Source organism: Hirsutella rhossiliensis, assembly GCF_020360975.1.
Source record: "Hirsutella rhossiliensis strain HR02 chromosome Unknown scaffold00003, whole genome shotgun sequence".
Lineage (NCBI taxonomy): Eukaryota > Fungi > Ascomycota > Sordariomycetes > Hypocreales > Ophiocordycipitaceae > Hirsutella > Hirsutella rhossiliensis.
In genome coordinates this window covers 3562179-3575036 of record NW_025408669.1, presented here as the reverse complement: position 1 = coordinate 3575036, position 12858 = coordinate 3562179, and the positions used below count along the sequence as shown (strand labels likewise).

General features: G+C 58.4%; 3 protein-coding genes across 3 annotated transcripts; 1 reads left to right on the top strand and 2 right to left on the bottom strand.

The window, feature by feature from the left end:
* Positions 1-1334: 1334 nt before the first annotated feature.
* HRG_03488 (major facilitator superfamily domain-containing protein) lies at positions 1335-2972 on the bottom strand (the record flags this gene model as incomplete). The annotated part of the gene is made up of 3 exons (XM_044861959.1): positions 1335-1955; positions 2022-2705; positions 2775-2972. The coding sequence occupies 3 exons, from the start codon at positions 2970-2972 to the stop codon at positions 1335-1337; spliced, it is 1503 nt and encodes a 500-aa protein (XP_044722985.1).
* Positions 2973-4642: 1670 nt separating this feature from the next.
* Positions 4643-5655, top strand: HRG_03487 (mitochondrial glycoprotein; the record flags this gene model as incomplete). The annotated part of the gene is made up of 2 exons (XM_044861958.1): positions 4643-4998; positions 5088-5655. The coding sequence occupies 2 exons, from the start codon at positions 4643-4645 to the stop codon at positions 5653-5655; spliced, it is 924 nt and encodes a 307-aa protein (XP_044722984.1).
* Positions 5656-6396: 741 nt separating this feature from the next.
* On the bottom strand, positions 6397-8064 carry HRG_03486 (oxysterol-binding protein; the record flags this gene model as incomplete). Its single annotated transcript, XM_044861957.1, has 4 exons — positions 6397-6753; positions 6815-7495; positions 7596-7842; positions 7967-8064. The coding sequence occupies 4 exons, from the start codon at positions 8062-8064 to the stop codon at positions 6397-6399; spliced, it is 1383 nt and encodes a 460-aa protein (XP_044722983.1).
* Positions 8065-12858: the final 4794 nt, after the last annotated feature.

Below are 12858 nucleotides of genomic sequence, written 5' to 3'. Positions count from 1 at the left end.
ATCAAGATGCCGCCTCTGGTATCTTGCTGGCCCCGATGCCGCTCCGCAGGTACTGGGCAGCTAAGTTTCCCGTGCGTAGCGCTCCACAACGCAAAGTCCAGTGTGCACATGGAGCTACAACTCGAGTACCTACCTTACTTCGTCGACGGGAGCCGCATGCCGCCTCGCAATGGCTACGACATAGATGATGCACCGTTGAAATCGGGTCATTTAGACACAGTAGCCGATGGATAGAGTATGCCCTACACCATGTGCCTGCGGAAGTACTGTAGTGTAGAGTAGTTCTTGCGGCGACCCATTGCGCCCTCGCCAGCGGCGGCAAACGTCTTGTCTGTTGTACAGTACAGTCCTCCAGCGCGTACAGTACTGAGGCCGAAAACGGAAGGGCTCAGGCAGGTGCCATGTACATGCGCGCGACCCGCCCGCGGCCATGACGTTTTGCTTGGCTCCTTGCCGAGACCCATCACCCGCGTATTCGTATCGGGAAGTACCGAGTACTTGATCCGTGCCCGACGATTCTGCTGTACGGCACGTTGCGGTGCATTGATGTCACCCACTTGCTGCCCGTGTCTCAAAGTTTGTTCTGCTGGAAAGGAATAGAAAAACGGGGAAATTGAGGGGGAAAACTCGTTGCAGTCGTGTGTTCAGAAAATCCTCGGAGGAAATAGGCGCCTTTGGTACTCGGTACAAGCACACCGCCCTCCACCCAGCGGCAGGAACTGCCTCTGCCCAAGGTAGTGACTACCTCAGCCTCAGACATGCAAACAAAGCACTCCTCTCTTGATGAAGCTTGACGACGGTCCTTGTTCTTGCCCCTGTACGGGGTCCAAGCCAAGACACAACTCTCTTCTTACTGTTCTCGAGCACCCACCACGGCGTGACAGCTCAAGAAACCCGCGGCGACAAGCCTCTTCCATCTCCAGGGGGACTCATGCAAACAAAAGTCCTCCAAGCACACACACATACACCCCTTTCCCTTTCGGCCGCTGTTCGACACCATCACCTGCTGCGCTGGAGCATCGGAAAGTCCCGCCGCGCCCAAGGCTCAAGCAAGCCCGCCACTATCCTCCTCACCGGCTGCGCCCAGCAGCAAGCCTCGTTCAAATTAATGGTGGCGAAAAGCGCTCGGCCAACTTCGGCAGCTGCCCGGCACCTATCATCTCAATCCACGCACGGCGCCAGGGCTGTCCAGAGACGACGGCAAGGAGAATATCAAATCGAATCGCTTCGGTGCATGCACGAGTAATACGAATACAAGCGGCAATGATCCAAGTCGGCTCAGGTGAGCGGCACAAACCGCCCGTGCTGTCCAAGCCGCTCCATCAGCCTCCCCATCAAACAGCCTCTTTCTGATCCAGCATGCTCTCGCTCTTGGGCGACTGCTCAGGCTCTTCCAGCCTCGTCGCCGTGGAGAACTGCTTTCCCTTCTTCTCCGGTCCCAAAAACACAGTAACAATGACAAGCACAATGGCCGCCCCGAGGACGGCACAGATGACGATGCCGTAGTTGTACCGCTTCTTGCCGTTGGGCCCCGGAGAAAGTGGAAAGTGCTTTTCTCCAATCGACGACTGTATCGTCGCCGACGCGCTTGATGCTAGACTTCCCAGCTGATACGCCGTGCCGACCACGAGTGATCGGAATTCGGGCGGCGACAGTTCCAGGAGGTGGCTCGGTATCACGCCAAACGCGCCCTGCGTGGCAAACTGCACAAAGAAGGCGACGGCCGTGATGGCTGGCGTCGACACAAACGTGTACGGATACAGCAAGGCCCCTGCCAGCAGACAAGAGGCGATGATGGTCAACCGCCGACCAAATATCTCGGACAGGTTCCCGACGCACACGGCTCCGATGAAGCCTCCGAGGTTGCCGACGACTTGCGTAATCGTCACTTGGTTCTCGCTAAACTCGAACTGGTCGGTGAGCAGCGTCGGGTAGAGGTCCTGAGACCCGTGTGACTGTATGTGGTTTACCCTGTCAGATATGGCCATGGTATATCATCGTCAGCCGTGCGAGCCACTCACCATGTAAGTAAACCCGGCCATGAGCACAATCATGTAGATGAGGGTGAGCCAGTAGTTCTTGACGGATTTCCCGGCCTGATCGAGGAAATTGGTCTTGGCGGCCGGCGCGGACCGACGCAGCAACTGGCGCTCGCGGAAGGCTCGGGTCTCTGGAAGACACAGTCTCCAGATGATGAGTAGGACGGGCGGGCCGGCACTGAACCAGAACAGGGGTCTCCAGCCGTGCCTGGTGGTGTTCACCAATGCCCTCGCAAACGCGGTCGCGAGAAGATAGCCCAGCGGATAGCCTCCCTGGTACAGCCCTGACATGATGCCTCGGGCTGCGTCTGGACAGTCTTCCAGGGCAGTTGCGGCGGCGTTGCCGTACAGGCCGCCCATGGCAATGCCAAACAAGGCTCGGGCGGCCAGAAACTGGTTGTAGGTTTTGCAAAAGCCGGTTCCGAGCTCAAGGACGATGAAGAGCAGACAGTTGAGGACAAAGGGCCACTTGCGACCCCAGCGGTCGGACCAAACGCCGAAGATGACGGAGCCCACCGGCCGGAGCATGAGGACGAGAGCAATCCCCCAGGTGATTTCCGAATTAGACTTGTCGAAGTAATTGGCCAATGGAGTCAGCGTCAAGCTGACTGTGAAGAAGTCAAACGAGTCCAAGATCCAGCCGAACCACGCGCACTGCAGGTCTCGCTGTTAGCAGAGAGCGCCTGTGGAAGAGACGAAGAAGAGACGAAGTTGGGGGGCAGGGTCGGTACAGACGAGAAAGAAGGTCCATTGCTCGCGGTTGAGCATCTTCATGGCTGTGATTGGGTTGATGACTTTGTCCATGGGCGGCTTCAGCGTCGAAAATCGAGAGGCCAGGTAGCCTGAGATGGTCGATCTGGACTTTGGGCGTCGGCCGCCGCCAAAGGTGTCCGGCATCGACCAGCCGCTTCTCGCCCCTTGGTTGGAAGCCATCTCAGACGCGAATCGTGAGTTCTCAGTGTCCCAGACTGCCCTTGCAGAGGAAGTCGAGGGGATGAGTCCCGCGATGCCTACAACGGGAAGAAAAGAGGCTTTGCAACGCGATAACAAGACAAGGCAACCATTTCCGGGATGGAGACCACAGTGATATTAGTTGGCCCACGGCTGGGTTTATTGTCTTATATAAGGCGGGCTACGGATGAAATATCAAATCGGCCATGGCCGACACGACAAGCGTGGAAATTGTGGACTTTTGTCGTGCGAGCAGTGCCTCGGCCGCGTGGACCGACAGAGTTCTGCTGCGTCAAGAGAGATGCCTTCCGAGGTCAGGCGTCAAAGCGGCTTCAGAATACGATCAACGGCGGCGGCGCCAACGCAAACGCCGTTGCCACTGCGACTTTCGAAGGTGGGAGTCATGACGTGCCCGCCCGACGCCAGTGTCTGGTCCCCTGAAGATGCAGCCGGCACTTTCGACCGGTGGACAAATGAGATGCGGGCGATTGAGTTGAGGGCGCCGGATTAGAGTTGGGGCCGGCCGCCTAGGCGATGCCGACTCTGGCGGCCAATCGCTCCGCCGCCCTGGCCCAGATGTGTCAGATGGAAGGGAGGGTCTGATGGCCTCTTGCTAGCGAACGAGGGTCTCTTGTTTCCAGTCGAACTCCCGGTCTCTCTCTTTGCTGTCTTCTAACTGCGTGTGTGACGACGGGGGACAAGGCAGGACGTGGCCGATGCCGTGGGCTACAAGCCTACAACTTGCCATTGCTGGCTGATGAGCTAGCCGAGCCGAGGCCCATGACGTCAGAGCGTTTCAATCCGCACGCGCTACCTCGGTCCCTTCGCACGTCCCGAGAGCTAGTTGTGTTTCGCCCGTTCCCTTCCGGCCGGGAGCCCGCCGGTGCACGTCCCCCACGGGGCGAGCGGATGCGGCTTGCTCCCGCTAGAGCCCCGGGCGCATGTCACGTGGTAGGCCGTCTGCAAAGTCACGTACGTACAGCAAGTTAACTCGGAAGTTATACAGTAACTGTCAAACATAGCAAATACCACCTGACCACCAGCAAAATAGGGGCACCCCCATGTGGAGGTGTTATTGGTATAGTTTATATGTCTTCGTCCTGCTGACAGTAACCCGAGCAGCTTCGGGCATTTTTTTCAGTGTGCCAGTAGGAGTAGTGCCGGTACGTATCGAAAACTCCGGCCCTCCTGAGTCAGCCGTCAGATAATCCACCTCCAGCGCCATTCAGCCAGCTATTAGCCGGACTGCGCAATGTTCGCGCAACACTTGGCAATATTAAACCGAAATACCGTGTTGCTCAAAGTTTATAATACCTTGATGTCTTCAGATATGGCTTTGGGCGTTGAAGTTAAAGTCTTAATTGTGTGCTTATTGAGATAAAGCCAAGTAGGTACGTGTCGCTAGGGCGGGAGTAGGTACCTAGATTCTTAGCTACATACGGGAGTAGGTACCTACCTCTCAAGATTTCGTAGCGCTATCGATACGGCCCGTACCGCCCCAGGACCCAGGACGCCAAGACCATCTCATTTTTCTAGCAGTAGCATCCAAAGGCATCCATCGACTTTTTTCCCCGTCCCCTCCCGCGAGCTCCTGCACCAGCACCATCCCACCCAGGTCCGCATCACGGCCCAGTCGCACTTGCAGCCCCATCATGCTCTCCCTCCGCTCCGCTGCGCGCGCCGTCCCGCGGGTGCTCGGCCGCGCCGCCGCCGCCCCGCTGCGCTCATCCGCCACGGCGCGCCCCAGCATCTCGGCCACGGCGGCTGCTCTGCGGCAGCCGGCCCGCGCTGCCTTTTCGGCCACGGCGGGCCGCAGGGCCCATGTCGCTGAGTCTACCGACGAGCTTTCGGCCAAGCTTGAGAGCGAGCTTCAGATCGAGGAGGACCTCAAGGCCAACGAGCAGCAGCCGGCTAGCATCAAGGACTTTTTGGACAATTGCCCCTTTGAGCTGCAAGATACCCCTGGCCAGGAGGTTGTCAAGCTTGTCCGCTCTTTCAACGATGAGAAGTGCGATTTTTTTCCTGGACTTATTATCTCCCCCTCTTCTCTCCAGCCGCCTGGCAGTGATTTGACGTCCTGGGATTGACCGCGAGCAGAATCACAGTCAGCTTCTCCATCTCCGACATCACCAACTATGACCCCTTCAACGAGGACCCCGCCCTCGAGGAAGACGAGGACCTCTCCGACGAAGCGCTCCAGAACCCCAACCAGCAGGGCGGCGTGCCCGCCAAGGGAGGCGCCCGCTCCGCCGCCGCCGAGGAGCAGATGGAGGACGACATGGACGAGGACGACCTGGGCGAGGGCGCCGTCGCCCCCATCAACCTGACCGTCGTCGTCGAGAAGCCGGGCAAGACCAAGGGCGCGCTCAGCGTCGAGGCCACGGCCACCGACGGCAACATTGTCGTCGAAAACGTCTTCTACTACGACGACGCCGCCATGGCCAGGCTCGACAGCCCCGACGCCGCCCAGAGGCGCGCAGACGTCTACCCCGGCCCGCCCTTTGGCAGCCTCGACGAAGACCTGCAGGTCCTGGTCGAGCGCTTCCTCGAGGAGCGCGGCGTCACCCAGGCCATGGCTACCTTTGTACCTGACTACGTCGACGCCAAGGAGCAGTCCGAGTACCTGCGCTGGCTCAGCAATGTCAAGGCCTTTGTCGACGCTTGATCCAGTCTTGGTCGAGGGCCGCGAGGTGGCGCGCGGCTTTCTGAAGTAACGCGACTGTGCTTCCAAAACCCACGTGTTTGGTCAGGTGGGGAGGGAGAGGGAAGAGAGAGAGAGAGAGAGTCGCGTCCCAGGCCCAAATAAACGCCAGCTGGGTCGAATTTGGGGGTCTGAGGAGAAAACACCCCTCGTTGAAAGCTGTAACAATACTGCAGAAATCTGCCTGTACAAAAATACCAAAAACGGAGTCTTATGAATCAATGCAAAAGCAGATGCTCAAACCGGCCATCTCATGGGCAAGCAATTAACGATGCAAATCTGACGAGTGGGCGGTGATTACGAGCCTCAAGCTCCCATGCTATTACTGCCGGCCAGAAAGATCCATCAATCCCACGCGCAAAGTCGTGTCAAACGGGGCAACACACAGAAACACACCAGCCACCGTGAGACCAACGGCAAAGGAAACGGAAACGCCTCGTAACGCCTGTTGCAGACGCGCGGGGAGCGACCAGCGTCTGCAATGTAGCCATGAACCCTGTTCTTCTCTCCAACCAGCCTCTGCCCCTTGCCCCCCTCTTCCATGATCCTTGGCACGAGAGGGCCATGCCATCGTCTATCTGTTCCCAACTGTAGTGCCTGCCACGTTCCGTATATTCCAAGTGTATGTGTTGAAAAAATAATCATGATTCGGACGCGCGCAGCAGCAGATCCGCCGTCCGACGGAGGAGCAGTCTGGCCGACTACTCAAAATATGCCGTCCATGCTCCACTCGCCCTTTTGCGCCCGGTCGAGGACCAGTTTGCCCTTGTTCGTCAGGTCGGGCTTGCCGCCGTTGCCTGTGACGTGTTCGAAGAAGACGGGCTTCCACTCCTCGCCCGTCTTCTCGCGTTCGCGAGCCTTTTCGCGCTGGCTCTCCTCGAGCTCGATCTTGAGGTTGGTGGCCTTTGCGAACTGCTTGGAGCAGATGGCTTCCGTCACACCGGACCATAGGTTGAGCGATTCGTTGGGCAGCTGCTGGTCCTGCGGAGGAAGGACCTTGGGAGCAACCGTGAGGGGACCGAGGTCGATGATGATGAATTGCTCATCGGGGGGCACGGATTTCTGGCACTGGTTAGAGCTCACATCTACTCATGCAATGGCGTGGGCTTGGGCAAACACTTACAATTGCTCGAGGTCCGAGGGTGAAGATGACTTTCTCCCGCCACGGTCCATTGAGCCTGGCCAGCACGTCCTTTTCGGGCACATCCTGGACTCTCGTCTTGTCGTCATTTTCGGGGTCATACTTGAAGATGACACCGTCAATCTTGTTGGTTGTCCGCCCGAGCCAGCCCTCCTCGACGTAATGAAGAATAGTCTTGATTCCCGATTGCGGACACGAGATGTAGGCCATCTCGCTGACGGAGACGTTCAAACTGCCTCGTAGCAGACCTCCCAGATGCGCGGCGGGGTGCGTGAGCTGGTACGTCTCACCATCACGCTTGTCGAGCGTGATGAAGATGCCCATGTTGTGCTCGCCAGGCAGGACCTTGAGCGAAGTGCCGGTGAACTTTGCGGTGATCTGGTCGAAGCCTCGCGCGGTGATGCCTTTGTCCGGGCACGTGCAGTAGAAGGCGCTGACGGGAGGGTGGTGAGAGGTCTGTTCGGTGAGGTAGGAAATGCGGAGGGGGGAGCTGTCGGCAGCCGGGGCGTGCTGGGGCACCGAGAGCGAGACGGAGGATGCGTTCTTGTCGTCTTTAGCAGCGGCCTTGAGCTTGGAGGGCGTCCCGTTGGCCGAACCGGCGCTCCCTTTTTGGAGCTGGGCTGTGTAGATGCTCGGGGCATTATCTTCCGTCTCCCAGTTACACTAGACGCAGCGCTGTCAGCCAAAGCAAGTCCCACCTCTCACCATTCCCTTGACCCCTATTCTGATGGCGTTGGCGGCAAGCAAAGTGGTCGCTACGCACCCTGAAGAACTCGCCAAGACAGGAGTTGTATGGCTTGCACGGCCGGCCTTTTGCGTACTTGAGGTCTTTGGTCAGCCAGAAGCGCACAACCTCGAGCATGCGATCCAGCGGCTCGTCCGAGGTGCCGATGGCGACAAAGGCATTGGGGGCGTCGAGGTAAGTCCAGTACTCGAGGTTGGGCGTCGGCTCGAGGAGCTGTGACGGGAGGGAGAAGCGGACGGCAGCAAGATCTGAAACGCCGATGAATCTAGGGACGGACAATCATGTCAGTATTGACCGTAAGGAAGTGCATGCCGTCGGCGCCGAGCTGGTTGGAAGGATGGCGTCGCAGCGTTGTGCCTTGCAAGGGAAAGGGGGGAAAGAGGGCTCACTTCTTGAGGATTCCGAGAAAAGTCCTGAGCTTGGAACCGTCGCTCTGCGGTTCGTCTGGGGCGTCGGCCGTCGGCGGTGCCGGCGTCGATGATGCCATGATGAGCTTGTCGGGCGGTGGTGCGTTGCGTTGAAGCGAGCAGTGGCAAAACCGACGCCCGAGACTCCGATGTGGTCGTCGGGCGGGAGTCGATGATGTGCGTCTGCAACGAGGCGAGCGCGTTGACGGTGATGCTAATGTGTGTGGGAGTTTCAGGTCGAGTCTTCTGCCTGACTTGGAGCGAGAATAGCGAATGTTGGGGGAAAATTGGTTGGTTGGTTGGAGGAGAGGAAAAGGCGAATGTCAGAAATGCGCCTCTTCGTCGCCTCGCCCCGAAAAGGGTGCTCGGTTGCGGAAAGCTGGGTAGGGGGTACTAAAAGTGTTGATTCGAGGGTGACGTCCGCGGGGCCTTGGGGGTACTTGACGCTACAGTAGCAACCGCTTGTTTCACCAGAGGGGGGGATGAAGACCAATGTACCCTGTCAGTGTGACACAAGTACCGGGGTTCTGCTCCGTGGGCCCGGCTGCTAGTAGTGGGTACCTTGAGCCTCTAACACATTTCCCGTCCCTTTTCCTCGTCGCCATCATGGCCCGAGATCAACTTTGACAGGAGAGGTGAATAAAAAAAACTGACGAGAGGGGGACAGAGAGAGGTTCCATCCCGCTGGATGCCTGCATGGGTTGATTCGAATGCGGCCCCCTCATTGGTAGAGTGGACAAGCCTATCACGCCGGACAAATGCTATCAAAGCCCAGACAGACAAAGTGTTGGCGGTGGAGGCCAAGGGGCCAAACGCCATGTCCTGCTGTATGGGAAGCGTTTTGCTCGACCGTTGCTAGATGAAGCTTGGGTTGCGCCTGGGCTTGGTGGCCGGATGTGGATGGCGCCTCGTCGTCAACGCCAGAGCGGCAGAGCCCGACACGTTGCTGGTGGAGAGACTGAACCGAGTCTGATGGGCGACGATGGGCGACGACCAGAGTCCCTGTCCTCGTCACCTTGGGGGCGCCGGGTCCGTCTGGTCCACCCTCACCGCCTGTGACGACGACGATTCGTCTCTCGGCTTCTCGGTTTCGATGGCATTGGCGATGCAAGGCTTGGACATCGGGGCCACGCTCACACGCGACTTCATCTCGTGCAGGAATGGGCCCAAGAAGTAAAAGTCGACCACGATGAAAAAGAGCTGGACATGGCCGGCCCATCAGGTAAACAAAATGAAGAAAACTCACCGTAATCCAGGCAATAGTACAGTTTTAGTCCAGCCGGGGGCGCGAGCGCCATCCCTCGCAGCTTTCCCCATCGGCCAAACACCACGCAATCGGGCCTCGCTCCGCGATCGCGCCCGTTGACCGCGGCCCGCCCTTCCTTTGGACGCATTTACCGGTCGCCATCTCATGACATGACATACATACAGGCTCCACCACATGTGTTTCTCTCCCTACCGAGGGTCCAGTTGCTGCCGACGTCATGCCTCGACGGGCATGGCAGGCTTTCGCATCGTGTGACAAGGTAAACCTGCCTCCGTTTGGTAGTTCACCCAACAGCGCCGCGGCCGTATAGCCGTGGTGCCGACAAGACGACATACGTGTGAATGAGCGCAGGGCAATGGAGTAAAATGAAAATGGGTACTGTACTTACTTTGGCTCGGGTCGGGAATATTGGCCCGTGCATCAAGGCCGAGTGTCGTCTCTGGACATGGCAAGGTTGGAGTCGACTTGTACGACATGCACAGTCTCGCTCTTCTCCATGTCCGGGGATGCGGATTCCGGCACATGGAAGTCTGCCAATCCCGGGGCACATGCATGCAATCACCTACATAACCCAAATCTACCTGGGATTGGCGTCCATCAGCCGCTTCGCCCGACCAACACCAACAAAGGCCGCCGATTTGTAGCTGGCTTTTGCTGACCATTTCTCCTACGATCCAATGGAATCGGGACCCAGCAATTCTGCCGTCATTTCCGGATCCTTGGCCGCGGGCGTGCGTGGCACGTCTGAGCTCGTGCCGACAGATTCAGGGTTTTCAGCCGAGGCCCAAGACAATCAATCATGAAACCAGGTGCTCATCAGAATGCCATCTGGGGGCCAAGGCGGAGTTTTGGGATAGCATTGTCACGAGGACGAGCATCACCCATGAGGCTTCACCTCGGTATCTAAGTCGACGGCTTCGTAAACGCCACGCCATGGTAAGCGGCTGCAGCATCTGCACCCGTGAACGCCATTCATGTGCCTTGGCTCTCGAGCGTGGCTGCAGGCATCGCTCGGCCCAAAGCAAGGCACAGCCAGCGTCCTGTTAGCCTGTCCCACAGCCAACTGTCTCTCTCAAGTACCTGTTCCACTGCCTGTTGTGCCTCCTACCGTGCAGATCGCTGCTTGCCGGAACCTATGGTCCGATAGCGAGACAGACTCGCCCACCTTTTCGCCTTGTTGTGTGCGTGATGCAATCGTTGCGTGTACTTGGCCAGTTCTTCTCTCTCCATTGTTCCACCTACCTGTAGCATGGAGCGTGTCTGCGGTCCCAGTGAGAAGGAAGCAAGTTGGGCCGCCGCCTCCCAGCGAGACGGGAAGACGAGGGGGAGAGTTTCCCCATGTAAGCTTGATAAGCCCAGGCCGGGCGCTGCTGCTGCCTGCTCTAGCGCCTTCTGCCGAGGAAGAGGGTGTGGGGGACGGCATATGCAAATCCTGGGCCCCGTCGGGCTTCAAGCTAGCTGCTAGCTTTGCTGAGCCCTGAATCGAACAACGCCTAGACGCTAATTAGCATACAGCTAAGTTATGAGTTCATCATGTCGTAGCAGTAGGTTTTGCCGCCACTGCTGCCAGTGCCGTTCGTTGGGCCCCCACCGTGTTTCGGTGCGGGTCTTGACGGGACGAGACGGCGTGCTTGCTGGGTGAAAGTCCGTCAGTACCAAAATAAACCACGTCAAGACGCCTCAGATGTCCCGTCCATTTGCTCGATCGCCACGCACCGCCAAGCAAAGTAGCCCTGTCTATACGGAGTACAGCGGGGGCGGTGGAAAGCCTCCGGTGGACTGTCCGGACTGGCACAGCCTTAGCCGTCGACTTCCTATTGAGTTGCTCGTCCCGCACATCTTCGGGTTCTATGGCAAGCCCGTGAATCCTTTCCCTTGGGGTTGCACCCATCTCACTCCAGCCTTGGGGTCCATCCCGTTGCCGTCGCGTTGGTGCAGGCGCATGTCCTAGGCGGCCGGACCCTGGCATTCACCTTTTCTCCCTCGGCTTGCGCTCTCCGGTGGCGGTATTCGGTAAAAGAGCCACCCCCAAAAGGCCATGTGTTGGCCGCGAGAACACGCCTATAGGCGGCTTCTGGCCCCTCGGCAAGCATCAAAGACGTGTGTCCATGAAACCCAGAAGGACTCCCAAGCCTGTCCGTATACGCTCATGCGGGAAGAAGTGGGCGTACATCTGCCAAAGACGCTGCATGCTTGTGCCTCGGTACGAGCAGACGTGGCGGGCAATGTTGCTGGTGCATGCATGGCGCGTACTCGCCTGCCATGATAGTAGAGCTGGATTTCCATGCGGCTTGGTCCAGGCCGAGCTCGGCGCCGTGGAGACTGGAGACTGGCAAGAAAAGGTTGTTACTAAAGTCATATCAGCTTCCCTACCCACCGGGTCGCTCTGAACGGCACGAGTGGCCGGGGCTGCGCGCGATGTTAAGCTCGGGACAGGCGGCGGTACCATCGAAATGTCAGATCCGCGCCGTCGTATGTGTCGGGGGCTGCTAACAACAAGCCGCGTGCAAGAACCTTGTGTACCCATCGCCGCCCACCATTAGGCTTTTGAGCAGGCGGCGTCAAGAGATCACGACAGCATGCTACTAGGCTGTATGCGAGTCGCGTCCCATCACGTCCAGCTTGGTATGGTTCCCCTGGGGGAGGAGAGTGGAATGGAGCGTCCGGAAAGGGGGGTCACCCGCAACGGCGCTGGGGCGAGCGTTTTGTTCTTGCCCTCGGGTTGCTTGACCGTCGTCTGGTGACAAATAGTGGGATTTCTGACATGCTTTTCATTGCCAAGAGCAAGATCGGGCATGCGTCCCGCTGCGGAGCTCGGCAGCGGGACTCACCCACGACGGTGCCAGTTACCCGAGCTTTCCAGTGAGACGGCGGGGCTGTGGACGACGTGAAACCTTGTTCTCGGTTTGTCTTGTTTGGGCCTGAGCCGGACGAGTCCGTTGGAGATGCGAGCATTTCTCGTCGAGCAGGCAGCCGTCGGAGGCATGGGGTTTTGTCCCCCCCACGAACGGAGGAGAACTGGTAGACTCTAGCAGTAGCGGTTAGTGATGAGACAGTTTTCTTGGGAACACACGGTGCCGTGGGCCGGGAGGGAGCAATCGAGGTCGTTAGTGTTAATGGGTGTCAATGGGTCGGCTTAAGTAAGCCAGTGGGTAAGCGGCTAGCTCCCGAGCATCCAAGCTAAGTAGGAGCTCCAGGCAAGGTGCGGGGCCTGTGGGCAAACAAACGTCCGACATTTCCACCAACATGGACGATGGGAGAGCGAGACAGCGAGAGGCAAGCATGGGCAAGCTCTGGTCCTGCAGCCAAGGTCCTGGTGCTCACAGGCAGTGCTACAGTAGTGTGCGGTGGCCAAGAGCAAAAGCAAACCAAGGCAAGCAAGGGTGTCTCGGGCTTGTCGATACGGTACCGCTGGCTACCCGGGGCCATTTGCATGCGCTAACAGCAGGATAGGTGCCATCGAGATCGATCTTGCACCCCATCACCATTTGCTGTTGGATCGAAAACAACAGGGCCCTGCCCACTCTGGCCCGAAACGCCCTTGGCCCTCCGCCAGCCTTGGTCGTCGTCGCGGTTGTCAATAAAAGCTTTAGACACCCTCGTTCCC